The sequence below is a fragment of the Schistocerca nitens genome, chromosome 7 (genome assembly GCF_023898315.1).
Source record: "Schistocerca nitens isolate TAMUIC-IGC-003100 chromosome 7, iqSchNite1.1, whole genome shotgun sequence".
NCBI classification, from domain to species: domain Eukaryota; kingdom Metazoa; phylum Arthropoda; class Insecta; order Orthoptera; family Acrididae; genus Schistocerca; species Schistocerca nitens.
In genome coordinates, this window is record NC_064620.1 from 635119968 (window position 1) to 635134035 (window position 14068).

The following is a 14068-nucleotide window of genomic DNA, read 5'->3' on the forward strand; positions in this document are numbered from 1 at the left end:
TTATGATATGGACATACAACAAGAACAAAAGAAGAAGAAAGGACACCGAAGAAGACAGTTAATATAAGGTTTCAAAGGGCAAATGTTGTGGGCAAAGAAGAAAAAAAAGAAAGATGGAATATGATGAATAGGTTTGTGGTTCCATCAGACCTGGTCCAAAGTTGGAAACTGTTCAAGATGCTGCTACTATAATATAATAAGTTTCAACCAATATGATAACAGCTTTTGTTTTATAACCACAAGAGCCACTAATGATAATTAAAAAGTAGTAAAATTAATTTAGCAGAACAATGTGAAATAAAGTTAACTACAATGTGTGAGCCAGCATGTAAGTAAGTACAGCTGCAATGTGTAATCTGGATTATGTTAATTGTTACACAATCACCAATTAGAGTATATTTCTTTTCAAGAATGGTACTAGCATTGGAGGAGAATCAGTTTAGACAGTATGGGTTACACATGTGTGAGCACAAACACTTTCGAAAAATGATATACTGACCTTCTCGTAAAACGGTGGTGGTGGCAACATGCCATCAATGACTGCATCTGGAGCAGATGGCCTCGGCATATTTCCTGCACCCCCTTCAGCAGTCGATACAACATACACAGCTAGTTTGTGTCGCTTTGGAGAACTGTGATGTATTAGTTCCTGTATATTCCACATAAATTAGATAAATTGCTACAGTTACAAGTGAACATAAATCGAATTTTTTTTTATAACTACGGACAAAAACCCACCTTATAGAAATTCAAAATATCAGTTTTTGTCAAGGTACGAAGGTATGAAACTTCTATATTTACACGATCAAAATTATACTGTTGGGAAGTTATTTCAGCCCAAAATCGCGACGAACGTGCAGATAACCGTTTCGGTTTTTCTAAGCGTTGAGCTGCTAAAGCTTCCTTGTGTCTTTCAAACTCTTCCTCTGACATTTGTTCAATGTAGGCCTGTATAACAGAAAACACAATAAATTACTGACGATAAATACAAGTCACACTCAATGCATTTATGTTGACGAGATAAATATCGAGCGACAAAAACTCTATTCCTCTATCGACCTACAGTATTCCACGTTAATTAGTTGAATGAGGTAAAGTTGCTGCTGGCTACGTGGCATCACCGAGTGCAACAGGAAAGGGAAACGGTTTCAAGGTGGTGCAACTGGGAAGCATGAGACAGCACTATTTCACATAAATCAAAAAATTTCAAACAACTGAAGCTTTCTAAATGATGAAAAGGAAGGATACCAGTACAAGAAAATATTCTTGTTGATCTCCCAGTACATGGTTCTGACAAACTTCAGTTCCATTGCTTGGAATACATTTTTGTCTCCATCTTGGGGATAATCCCAGTACACAAGTAAGAATTTATGGCAATGTTCATTATTTTCTGTGAATGTTTCCTTGGTACATATAACTAGTCTATACTTGTGTAAGCATTAGAATACATTGCTACTCACTACATACAAGAAGGAGTGAGCAGCATACAGGCACAGGCACCGGGTCCCTGTCATCTCTGGGCACTGGGGCCTGGGTAAAGGAGAGGTGAGGGGGAGGCACAAAGACTGCAGTGTAGGGGTGGGGGAGGATGCTGTAGTGCTGCCTGTGGGAGTGTGCGGTGATACGTGTTGCTATATGAGGTAGCAATATATCTCAGTTTCTTCCTACTGTGCCAATGAAAGCTGGTCAAATAGAAACTTTAATTTATGGTGGTAGTGGAGCCGACTTTTTTAAATCGTGTACAGATACCAAATGCAAGTGTAAGCATAGTACACCCAAATGATGTGACAGAGGGCAAATGTTTTACTGGTGGGGAAGAAGCCTTTTAAACTTTGACGTACCGACCTGGCGGTATCGTGGATGCTGAAGAGCGAGAGGTGCAGTTAAGTTTCTATGTTGAGGGATTTGGGGAATCGTGGTGAGGAAAGGTAACTGTAATCCACCACCTAAAAACTGACCCAGACAAAGGCTCCACCTCTGTTGTTATGAAGTGCAGAGATTACCTGGCTGAGGAGCTCCATTAGCTGTCATACACATCCACCACCAAACCCTACCACTGTGATCCAATTCCAGAAAGCACATGTGATCTTGAGTCTCTCCTCAAATTCCTAGGTCCATCCTAGACTTATCCCAGGAGACTGCCTCACTCCTAAATCCCACCACAACCCACACTCCTACCTTCTACATGCTTCCTGAAATATACAATCTCAACAACAAAGGACGACCTATTGTGGCTGCAAACTATGTCCCACAGAGAGAATCTCTGCCCTTATTAACAAATACTTTCAACCCGTTATCCATAACCTACACTCTTATACAAAAGACAGTAATTGTTACCTCTACATCTTTACTGCCTGGCTCCCTGCTCATAACCGTTCAATGCCACCTCCCTTTACACTAACATCCCTAACGCTCATTGCCTTGTCACTACTCTACACTACCTTTCTCAACATCCAATGGATTCCATCCTACAATTTCCTTTCTGCTCATGAGGACCAACTACAGGGTGACTGACAGGAGTCAGGACTTTTTAAAATGAACAGTACACACCAAATTTGTAACATGAAAGTGAATTCAACCCGGTCAAATTCATGGAATTACAGGCCACTCTGGAATTGCCTCAGAAAGACTAGCACGATGGATAGGGCAAAAGATGAATAAGTCTAACAGACCACACGAGAGGGGAGAGAAAAGTAAAAGAGGAGGTAGGGTGAGTTGATGTTTTAAGCAGCTTCTTGCTTCCCACTGTTGCAGAGCAATTCAGTGATGGCGACTGCATTATCACGATGGACAACCAAGCCCACACAGCGAGGCATCGTCTCCTGACACCGAGAGCCGCTGTAGCGGTTGGGGAGAGAGATGATGTGGATTGTCCAGAACTGCAGTTATTGTTTAGCTGCGCCATAAACTGTCTACCCAGAAACACATGAGGGCATAGATACATGCATGTTAAGAATGTTGTGGCAGTTATGGGACACTAGATAGATGTTAATTCCTTTTAGTGGGATGATCATACCTCTATACATCATCTTTGCCACACGGAGACAGCGCAAATGTTTATATATGTGTAGGTCACTTAGAGAGCCTACACAAAGTGAGTCAGAGAGATTAGGAGTCTGCCACAGGGTGGCTAGGTTTGGACAGCCGAGCAAAGTGAGGACCACAGCCAAATTAGTGACGACGAGAGTAGGGTGAGTCCTTGCTACAGAGGAGATGACCATTCGTGAGGCAGCCAAGTGTGGCCAATTTGGAGCCTGAAAGTACACTAGAGACCCTGTGAGAGGCCTGCACGGAGGACCTCCACATATTCGTAGTCCTCTTAATCACCCGTAGTAAGTTTGGTGAAGTCAGAGTGAGACATTTCGTATTCCAGGCACTAAAACTTGATGGTGTAATACTGATCAGAGATCTGTTTCTGTAATACCAATCTCAAGAGTCGGTTTACTGATGGCCAGTTTGACCAGGCTATAAGCAAGTTCATTTCCTGGGATCCTAACACGGCCCAGGGTTTAGACGAAGCTCGCTGACCATCCACATTGTTCAAGGGCATAAAGTGACTGTCCCTCTGCAGCTCCCTAAACAGCCAGAACATCAACCACCACTCTTCTCCTGCAAATAGAGCTTCGCCAGCCCCCTTAATATCCCACAGCCTTCACCACTGCCTTCCAGAACAAGAGTAACCCATAATCACAAGAACCAGTAACAACAGCACAGTGTCTTTCACCTCTCATCTAAAGCATTCTTCCCTCCTGAATTACCTGTATTATCTAAGGAACTCACTTTCAGCCCTAAACCTGCATCTGATCGTGATGCTTTGGTGAAGGACCTATTTCCTTCATGCATAGTATCAATTGGAAATATCACTTTGCAACCCAATCCCAAAACCTTTCCAACAGCGAACCTGACACTGAACACTGCCTTGAACAGTTCAGACCACGAGCTCAACTTGATCCACCACCACTACCTAAAAATTATCCCTTACAAGCCTTCCAAGAATTTCTCACATACAGTGTTGCTTCACAGACCTTTCTCTGGCCCCTACAACACAACATCTACATCTACATGACTACTCTGCAATTCACATTTAAGTGCTTGGCAGAGGGTTCATCAAACCACAATCATACTATCTCTCTACCATTCCACTCCCGAACAGCGCGCGGGAAAAACGAACACCTAAACCTTTCTGTTCGAGCTCTGATTTCTCTTATTTTATTTTGATGATCATTCCTACCTATGTAGGTTGGGCTGAACAAAATATTTTCGCATTCGGAAGAGAAAGTTGGTGACTGAAATTTCGTAAATAGATCTCGCTGCGACGAAAAAAGTCTTTGCTTTAATGACTTCCAACCGAACTCGCGTATCATATCTGCCACACTCTCTCCCCTATTACGTGATAATACAAAACGAGCTGCCCTTTTTTGCACCCTTTCGATGTCTTCCGTCAGTCCCACCGGGTAAGGATCCCACACCGTGCAGCAATATTCTAACAGAGGACGAACGAGTGTAGTGTAAGCTGTCTCTTTAGTGGACTTGTTGCATCTTCTAAGTGTCCTGCCAATGAAACGCAACCTTTGGCTCGCCTTCCCCCCACAATATTATCTATGTGGTCTTTCCAACTGAAGTTGTTCGTAATTTTAACACCCAGGTACTTAGTTGAATTGACAGCCTTGAGAATTGTACTATTTATCGAGTAATTGAATTCTAACGGATTTCTTTTGGAACTCATGTAGATCACCTCACACTTTTCGTTATTTAGTGTCAACTGCCATCTGCCACACCATACAACAATATTTTCTAAATCGCTTTGCAACTGATACTGGTCTTCGGATGACCTTACTAGACGGTAAATTACAGCATCATCTGCGAACAACCTAAGAGAACTGCTCAGACTGTCACCCAGGTCATTTATATAGATCAGGAACAGCAGAGGTCCCAGGACGCTTCCCTGGGGAACACCTGATATCACTTCAGTTTTACTCGATGATTTGCCGTCTATTACTACGAACTGCGACCTTCCTGACAGGAAATCACGAATCCAGTCGCACAACTGAGACGATACCCCATAGGCCCGCAGCTTGATTAGAAGTCGCTTGTGAGGGATGCTGTCAAAAGCTTTCCGGAAATCTAGAAATACGGAATCAACTTGAGATCCCCTGTCGATAGCGGCCATTACTTCATGTGAATAAAGAGCTAGCTGCGTTGCACAAGAACGATGTTTTCTGAAACCATGCTGATTACGTATCAATAGATCGTTCCCTTCGAGGTGATTCATAATGTTTGAATACAGTATATGCTCCAAAACCCTACTGCAAACCGACGTCAATGATATAGGTCTGTAGTTCGATGGATTACTCCTAATACCCTTCTTAAACACTGGTGCGACCTGCGCAATTTTCCAATCTGTAGGTACAGATCTATCGGTGAGCAAGCGGTTGTATATGATTGCTAAGTAGGGAGCTATTGTATCAGCGTAATCTGAAAGGAACCTAATCGGTATAAAATCTGGACCTGAAGACTTGCCCGTATCAAGCGATTTGAGTTGCTTCGCAACCGCTAAGGACCTACTTCTAAGAAACTCATGCTAGCAGCTGTTCGTCTTTCAAATTCTGGAATATTCCATTCGTCTTCCCTGGTGAAGGAATTTCAGAAAACTACGTTCAATAACTCCACTTTAGCGGCACAGTCGTCTGTAACAGTACCATCGGCACTGCGCAGCAAAGGTATTGACTGCATCTTGCCGCTTGTGTACTTTACATACGACCAGAATTTGTTCGGATTTTGTACCAAATTTTGAGACAGTGTTTCGTTGTGGAACCTTAGCCTTTCCTCTGCAGAACTCCAGGCTCTACGTTCATTAAAAGCTGATGACTCCATCATCATCATCCCAGCAGACAAAGGACCTACCACTGTAGTACTTGACTGAAAGGAGTATGTTAGTGAAGATCTACACCAGCTGTCCAACACCTCTACATACAGTGTCTGCCATCAATATCCCATCCCTGTGATTCAAAGTGCCATGCAGCCCCTCCTTAAAACCTCAGGTCCCTCACAAGGACTGTCACCTCAATCCTCAATCCACAGAACTTCTCACCCCACCCAAACCACACACTTCCACCTTTTACTTTCTTCCTGAGATCCACAAACACAATCATCCTGGCTGTCCTATAGTTGCTGGCTTCAAAGCACCCACCAAATGTATATCTGCCTTAGTTGATCGGCACCTGCAGCTCATAGTACACAGACTCCCCTCCTATATCAAAAATACCAACCATTTTCTAGATCATCTGAAATCTCTGCTCATCCCACTCCGATCACACACCTTTCTTGTCACCACTGATGCCATCTCCCTCTATACCAACATCCCCCAAGAACAAAGTTACAAAGTCTTATCAATTAGGATGAATGGCCACAGGTAGAGGAAGTATAGTGGCAACACGCAATACCCTTTTGCAGAGCATGCTCTACAACATGACAATCCTGAACTCGGCACCCCTTTCACCACACATGTGCAATCTGGAGTCTTAACTCGGACACCACTTTCTCAGAATTCTGCAGGTGGGAACTAACGCTACAACATATCCTTGGTTCTCACCATCCACCTGACATTAATTTACATTAATTTCTTCCTTCTCAGCATTTCTTCACAGTAACTACTATTTTTTTTCAGTCCATTTTAGTTTTCTACATCTTTCATTGTCTTACCCACTTTTTCACCCCCCACTCCCACCCACCTCTGTTATGTACAGTACACTTAGCTTTTCACTCTTACTAACTCGTGCATGATGTTTAAGCAGTAATCTCTGTCTGCATATTACCCTGTCTTCCACCTTTAAGCTCTCAGGTTTTCGAATTTTGTCACATGAAATCAATCTTTCCTTCTCATCCTGTGTGGTAAGTCTCCCCTGACACACTGTTCTGGGTGACCTTCCCAAAATCTACCCCTTTTCCCATACCTCTACAGTCCTTTTCCTAAACCCTCTTCCTTCCCCTTCCCCTTCAACCCTGAAGCTTGCCTAATTACAATTGTCTTTTAGGCACGTGTTTTGTCGCCGCTTGGTGATAGATTTTTTTATCCATCCAATTAAATTATTTCTTACAGTTTATTGTCTCAACTATTTTCTGGCATTTTGTAGCAATCTGTACAGTTGTGAACAGCATCTTCGCAACATATCTGCAGTGATTTCCAATAAAAACTTGTTATTTTATTGGAAAATGGAAACCCAACAAGAATTTTCTGCCGGCAAAGTGACTACTGAAAACACTGAGACAAAATATTTTGACGAAGATTTGAAAAAAACAACTAAAATTCACCAGTCCTCTTCATTATGATTTTCAATTAATAAAGCAAAAGGCATTACCACTGACAATCCTCATGTGTCTGTGGTTTCTTTAGCAATAGCTGTTGGTTAAGAAATGCAGAGCAACTTACTGAAATTATGAAAAATGAATTCATAGAAAATGGTTAAGATCTGATAGTATACACCAAAGCTGACAAACAAAATCTTTATGAAGAATTTCTATTGTCAAGTAAAAAAAAAAACTAATTAGAAAGACTGCAAAGTGCTCCTGAATTGCTACAACAGCAGCAAGACTAAAGAGAAAATGCAATTAAAATAAATTTGATCACACGGCACCTACTGAGAGTTCCTGTTTTCACCCTAATGATTCGATATGCTTGGTACATATCAAAAGTGACACAGGAAAGATCTTCATTTAAAAACTTGAAAAAAGTGTGTTTTTCATTGAAACATATTTCAGAAATATGTTCTTGCTCAAAAAATGCTTTCACAAAATGTGTGCGGTGTGAACAATTTTAATGTTTCTTTGATGATTATCCTCTTAAGTAATGTATTTTACTTGGAATGAAAAATAAAAAGAAGGTAAGTTTTGGAAATTTTATTTTCATTCAAAATTCATCCAACAATATAAATTACCTGTTTAAATATATTAATTAACTTAATTGTAACTAAACTGAATATAATAATATGTTTGTTTGCATGACCATCTTCTGCTGCAGCTGTTAAAATCAGTTATTATTGATTTTCCGTCTTGGGCTTACTGCAGTTTAATTAAAGAGAATTACACCACATGAGTTGTGCTTTTATTTATGAAGTATCTTCCATGGTTATTCTGCAAATTGGTTACATATATTTACACATTTTTAGTTGTTTTAGATTAAAAATAGTGTTTTGTTAATAAATTTGGAGTGCAAATTACTAACTGTGTGTCTTTACATATTCTCCAAAGCACTGCCTTTCCCTCCTTGTTCGCAGTGGTTGATGTCGAAAAACTTCGTTTCATGTAGGTATTTGGTAGTTTTTGCCATTCTGCAGTATTTCTTGAACTACATTTGGGCTATTTACACTTCACCTTTGTAAACTGAACTGAAGTTGTGTGTGTTTCGGGTCTGTCAGTTTAAAGAGTGTGTGTTTTACCAGGTTGGTCCGATCATTTGTGAGATGTTTCTTTTCTGTTATGTTTTTTTGAATGTGGTAGTTTTCCTGTCTTTTTATTGCTGTTTGTCCTTATGAATTCCATGTCTGTGTCTCTGGTGGTAATTTTATGTTAGTGTGGGTGTACGTTCTGCAAAAGTTTAATGATTTGTCCCGTACTTCCATGCTCTTACATATTCTTTGTGCCTCGTGTCAATTGTCCTCTTGGTCTGACCTATGTACATTATCTTCCATCACATGTACTGCATTTCAGGTGGTGTATTCCTGATTTCTGATATATATATATATATATATGTTTTTCCTATTTTTTAGGAAAGTATTTTTGAACTGAATTGTTGGTTTGGTGGGCTATTTTTATGCCTTGTTTTTTGAAAATACTGGATATTCTGTGTGTGTATTGGTGGTTGTATGTCATTTGCATCATCTTTTGTTTTCTGTTTCTTTCTCAATTTGTGTTGTCCCTGTTCTTGTATTTTGTGTGTTCCATTGTCTGGGATTCTGTCCTTGGGTGTTTGGCCTTTTCTGTTTCTTGATTTTATTGTTCAGATTTGTTATAAAGTATTTTTTGTATCCACTGCTTCTGGCTATTTGTATTATGGTATTCATTTCTTTTTGCTAATTGTCTGTATCTAATGGTACTATGTTTAGTCTGTCTAGCATGTATCTAAGTGTTGCCCGTTTTTGAGAAATGGGGTGTTGTGATAACTGTGTCTACTGTTGTCAGTCTTCAGCATATGTCAAATGTCTTGGTTTTTTGAATCTTTATGATGATGTCCAAAAAATTTAACTGCCTATTTTTCTCTTTCTCTATTGCAAAATGTATCCTATCATGACCACATTTTATATCTGTGTGTAACTGGTCAATTTTATTGCTTGGGTCATCTATCATGCACAAGATGTCATCCATACATTTAATCCAGTATAGGATGTTGTATCTATTTCGTACTATTTTGTTAAATATAATTTGTTCTGTGTGGTTCATAAATATGTTTGCTATGGTTACAGACACTGGGGATCCCACTGTTAATCCTTCACTTTGTAAACAGAATTCATTGTTGAATGAAATACTTCTGTTCTGTTACTAGCAACAGCAGCCTCACTTTCTTCAACATATTCACGTGGAAGTGTACCGTGTATCTTATGATTTTGTTCTATAACATTTATTGTTTCAGTTATTGGTATACTGGAATAAAATAACACCACGCAATCTCCCCCCCCCCCCCCCCCCGAAAAAAAATCCCTCACATCTCCGCCAAACATACACAACACATTTTCACTAATTTACACTAACTCACACAAACACATCATTAACATTCACCCTCTACCCTCCCCCACCTTCTAATCTCTCTCTCTCTCTCTCTCTCTCTCTCTCTCCCCCCCCCTCCCCACACCACACACAAAGTCTTTCAACATCAACCACTGCTAACAAGGAGGGAAGAAGCAGTAATTTGGATAATATGTAAAGAATACCATAAGTAACTTGTACTCCAGCTTTATAGGCAAAACACTGTTTTTAATCTAAAACAATCAAAAATCTACAAAGGTGCGTATCCAATTCGCAGAATAGCCATGGAAGATGCTTTATAAATAAAAGCAAAACACATCTGGTGTAATTCTCTTTAATTAAATTTGTGTAAGCTCCAGACGAAAACCAATAATAACTGAATATACTAATTTTATCGATATACACTGATGTGACAAAAGTCACAGGACAGTGATACACACATATATATATGGTGGTAGTATTGCATGCACCAGGTATAAAAGGGTGCTGCATTGGCAGAACTGTCATTTGTATTCAGGTGATTCGTATAAAGAGATTGCAGACATAATTGTGGTCGGGGACTGAACAGACATTGAATGTGGAATGGTAGTTGAACTAGATGAATGAGATCATCCATTTTGGAAATCATTAGGGAATTTAATATTCCGAGATCCACAGTGTCAAGAGTGTGCCGACAATATCAAATACCAAGTATCACCTCTCATCACAGACAACACAGTGGCCGATGGCCTTTACTTAATGACTGACAGCAGTGGCATTAATGTAGAGTTATCAGCACTAAGAGGCATGCAACACAGTAAAAAAATTGCGGAAACCAATGTGGGATGTACAACGAACATATGCATTTGGAAAGTGCAGTGAAATTTCGCATTCATGAACTATAGCAGCAGGTGACTGATACTAGTGCCTCTGCTACCAGCATGACATCACCTGCAGTGCCTCTCCTGGGCTTGTGACGATTGGAACTAGATGACTGAAAATTGTGGCCTGGTCAACTGAGTCCTGACCTCAGTTAGTAAGAGCTAATGGTATGGTTCAAGTGTGGCACAGACCCCACAAAGCCACACATTCAAATTGTCAACAAGGCACTGTGCAAGCTGGTGATGGATGCGTGTCGATGGAATTGACTGGGTCCTGTGCAACAACTGAACCAATCACTGATGGTGATTGGTTATGTTTGACTACTTGCAGCCATTCATGGGCTTCATATTCCCTAACAACAATGGAAAATCCAATATGGAATGTAACAATATTATGAAAAGGAAAGTTGCTACTCGCACAACAGACACACATACACACTGACGCAGACACGAACTCACACACATATGACTGCAGTCTCAGGCAACTGTGGTTTCAGTTGCCAGAAATCGCAGTCGTGTGTGTGTGTGTGTGTGTGTGTGTGTGTGTGTGTGTCATCTAATTTTGATGGAGACCTTGCTAGCCAAAAGCTTATTTGTGACAGTCTTCTTTGTTGTGCCTATCTGCAATCCAGCATCTCTGCTATATGGTGAGTAGCAACTTTCCTTTTTATAACATTGTTACAAACGACAATGGAATTTTTATGGATGACAGTTAATCATGTCACCAGATCATAATTGTTTGTGACTGGTTTGAAGCATTCTGGACAATTTAAGAGAATGGGTTTGTCTTTGGACACCCAGATCACTCAACATGGCTCCCGTCCAACATAAATGGGACATAATCGAGAGGTCATTTCATGCATAAAATCCTGCCTGACAACACTTTCACAATTAAGGACAGCATCATAGCTGAATATTTCTGCAGGAGACTTCCAACAACTTGTTAGGTCCACGCCACATCGAGTTGCTGCACTACACTGGGCAAAAGAAGGCCCGACATGATATTGGGATCTATCCTGTGATATTTATCACCTCAGTGCACCCTGAACTTTTTAAAAATATTCAAATTTTATAATTAATAGTGTAACATTGCAAGGCTTGGGTGGGCAGGGAGTGGTACCGAGAATCAAATCTGAGCCTGTGAATTGCCAGCTGGTGCACTTGACTACTGAGCCACACTACTTCAACTTGGCCACACTACTTCAACTTGGCAACTGTTGCTAAAAAATTCCTCAGAAACTATTCAAAAACTCCTTTAGGAGTGATTTTGGTTTCCTATGACCCCCTCTTCTTATGAACTTGAAAGTGTCATCTACCTGCTTCTACTCAGAGTTTGAGCCAAACTGCGTCCTCCCCTTGTTAGCATCAGAAACTAGTCCTAGAAAGTGGTTGTGTTTCTACCACCTTACCTAACTCACTGTGTAAATAAAGGTCTTGATATCAGTGGACAATTCTGCCTCATTAAAAGTGTATTACATGTATTTTGCAAGTGGTGATCTGGTAGCCACCAGTGAAATCTCAAGGTTCAGTTTTCTTTATGGCCCCGTAGTTGGTGCTTTGCACTACACATATTTTTTAAGAACTGTAATAGATGCAGAAGCCTACATATAGTGTATGGCTCACAGCTTCTGTAAGTCTATTAATTGTCATGAGAGAAAGGGCTCTATTGCCTTGTGGGATTGTGGTTTTTTTGTATAAGACTGTGTTTCCTTGAACGCAGAAGGGCCAAAAAGACAAAGAATTGTGGATAATAGCTAGGTGGGCAGTTCTATGGTGCCACACATGTAGAGTAGTGAGAATACGATGCTGCCACCCAGGCGTGGGCTTTTCGCAGGTCATAAAAAAAGGAACCAAGATGAAGGCCATTCTGGCAGCGGATGATAAATTAATTAGGTGGTCCTCAGTAAACCAGCCCTCCCCAAATCCACACTGAACCTTTTAGAGAATTCCCTTAGTCTCAAGAGCAGAAATAAATTATCTGTTCACCATTCATTTGAACTGCTTGCAAAACATTGTAAGATGAATAGGGTGATAACTGTCCAACTTGTGCGGCTTCTTTACCAATTTCAAAACTGAGATAACTATACTTTTAGTCCACTGGGAAAAGGAGCAGGGTGGAGGGGGGTGCCCACCCTTGTGCCACATGGTCCTGTGTGTGATCCGGGCCTGTAGCTGTTTTATGACACGGCACCGGTATCAACACACTGAGGAGTTCCCATTCATTGTAACAGGTCATTCGATGCTTCTCAGGATCTAGACTCAAAAAAAAAAAAAAAAAATAGGTAAATGTTCTCCACACATCTTTCATGGAGGTGGAAGGTGGGAGAGTAACTTTCAGGTGCTGAAGCTTGGGGCAAAGTGCACTGCTAGTTCTTCAGGATTGATTTAGATGTCAACTGAATGTCGCCATCCTGGTTGATGCTACAGATATTAGAAGATAACTGGTACCCATAAATGCAGTGTGGATAGCCCCTTCCTTGAGAGGGACAAGTATAGGTCCCAATAGTCATTACAAATATTTTCCAACACTACTTCTTGTGTTTTTTAATTAACAGGATAAGGCTCAGTGCCTTTTGAAGATCATAAATGTATCTCTTGATGGACATTGTTTATGTTGCTGGAGTGCCTTTCTGCAATTTTTGGTGGCTGCAGTTATTTGATGATTCCAACAGCGTACAGGTTTTCAGCAGTGGAGTGCTGAGGAAAGAAATATCGCTGCTTCTAGCACCTGTAATTTAGCAACTGCGGTATACTGTTGGATAATTCACTTTCTCCTTGGCATACTTTAAGTTCAAATATGAAGGGTGTTTTGATGAGTATCAGAGTGCTAAAGAAAGAACAATCAGAAAATAGACGCTGTCCCACCAAGTGCCTTCTAGTAAATGAACAGGTGAAACCTGGGCTACAGACTGATAGATCAGCAGCTGAGAATGTATCATATACTGGGCTAAATATGTGGGAGTTCTGGATCTTGAAACACAAAAATTAAAACTGTGAAATACCCTGCCAAGAGATTTTGGAGTAGCCCCATGAAGGATTGTGAGCATTGAAATCCCCTACAATGAGTAGAGGAGGAGGTAGTTGCTAGACCAAATCAGTGGTCAGCTGAAGGTAGATAAATGTTACAGAGTGTGAGATCAATGCGTGTTCACAGGTACAGATTACAGCAAAGTATTGGTCTCATGGACCAATGTCGAATCATATCCAATGCCCTCCGAGGGTCAGCTTGATTTTTGTAATATGCTTTGTAATGTTTGAGAATAAGTGAATAGTTTTGGGAACCAGGTATCCTATAGAAATATACTAACCGCTGGGTGGAGTGGTAGTAGGTGTTTTAAGTTCAGCAGAGTGGCAAAAGTTGCTATTACAGTTTCATTGAATAATCGTTCATTTTTTAGGGGTAGTGGAAGTGGTAAAAATATATGTTGCAATTCAATGTAAGCTGGTAACACCTATTGTGGGGGATTGTT

At 40.5% G+C, this 14068-nt stretch overlaps 1 protein-coding gene across 1 annotated transcript in view; it reads right to left on the reverse strand.

The window, feature by feature from the left end:
• LOC126194697 (insulin-degrading enzyme) overlaps positions 1–14068 on the reverse strand; it is a 196661-nt gene that overhangs the window by 12667 nt on the left and 169926 nt on the right. Inside the window, 2 exon segments of the mRNA XM_049932922.1 lie at positions 500–649; positions 739–948. Of these exon segments, the coding sequence (XP_049788879.1) occupies positions 500–649; positions 739–948 (360 nt within the window).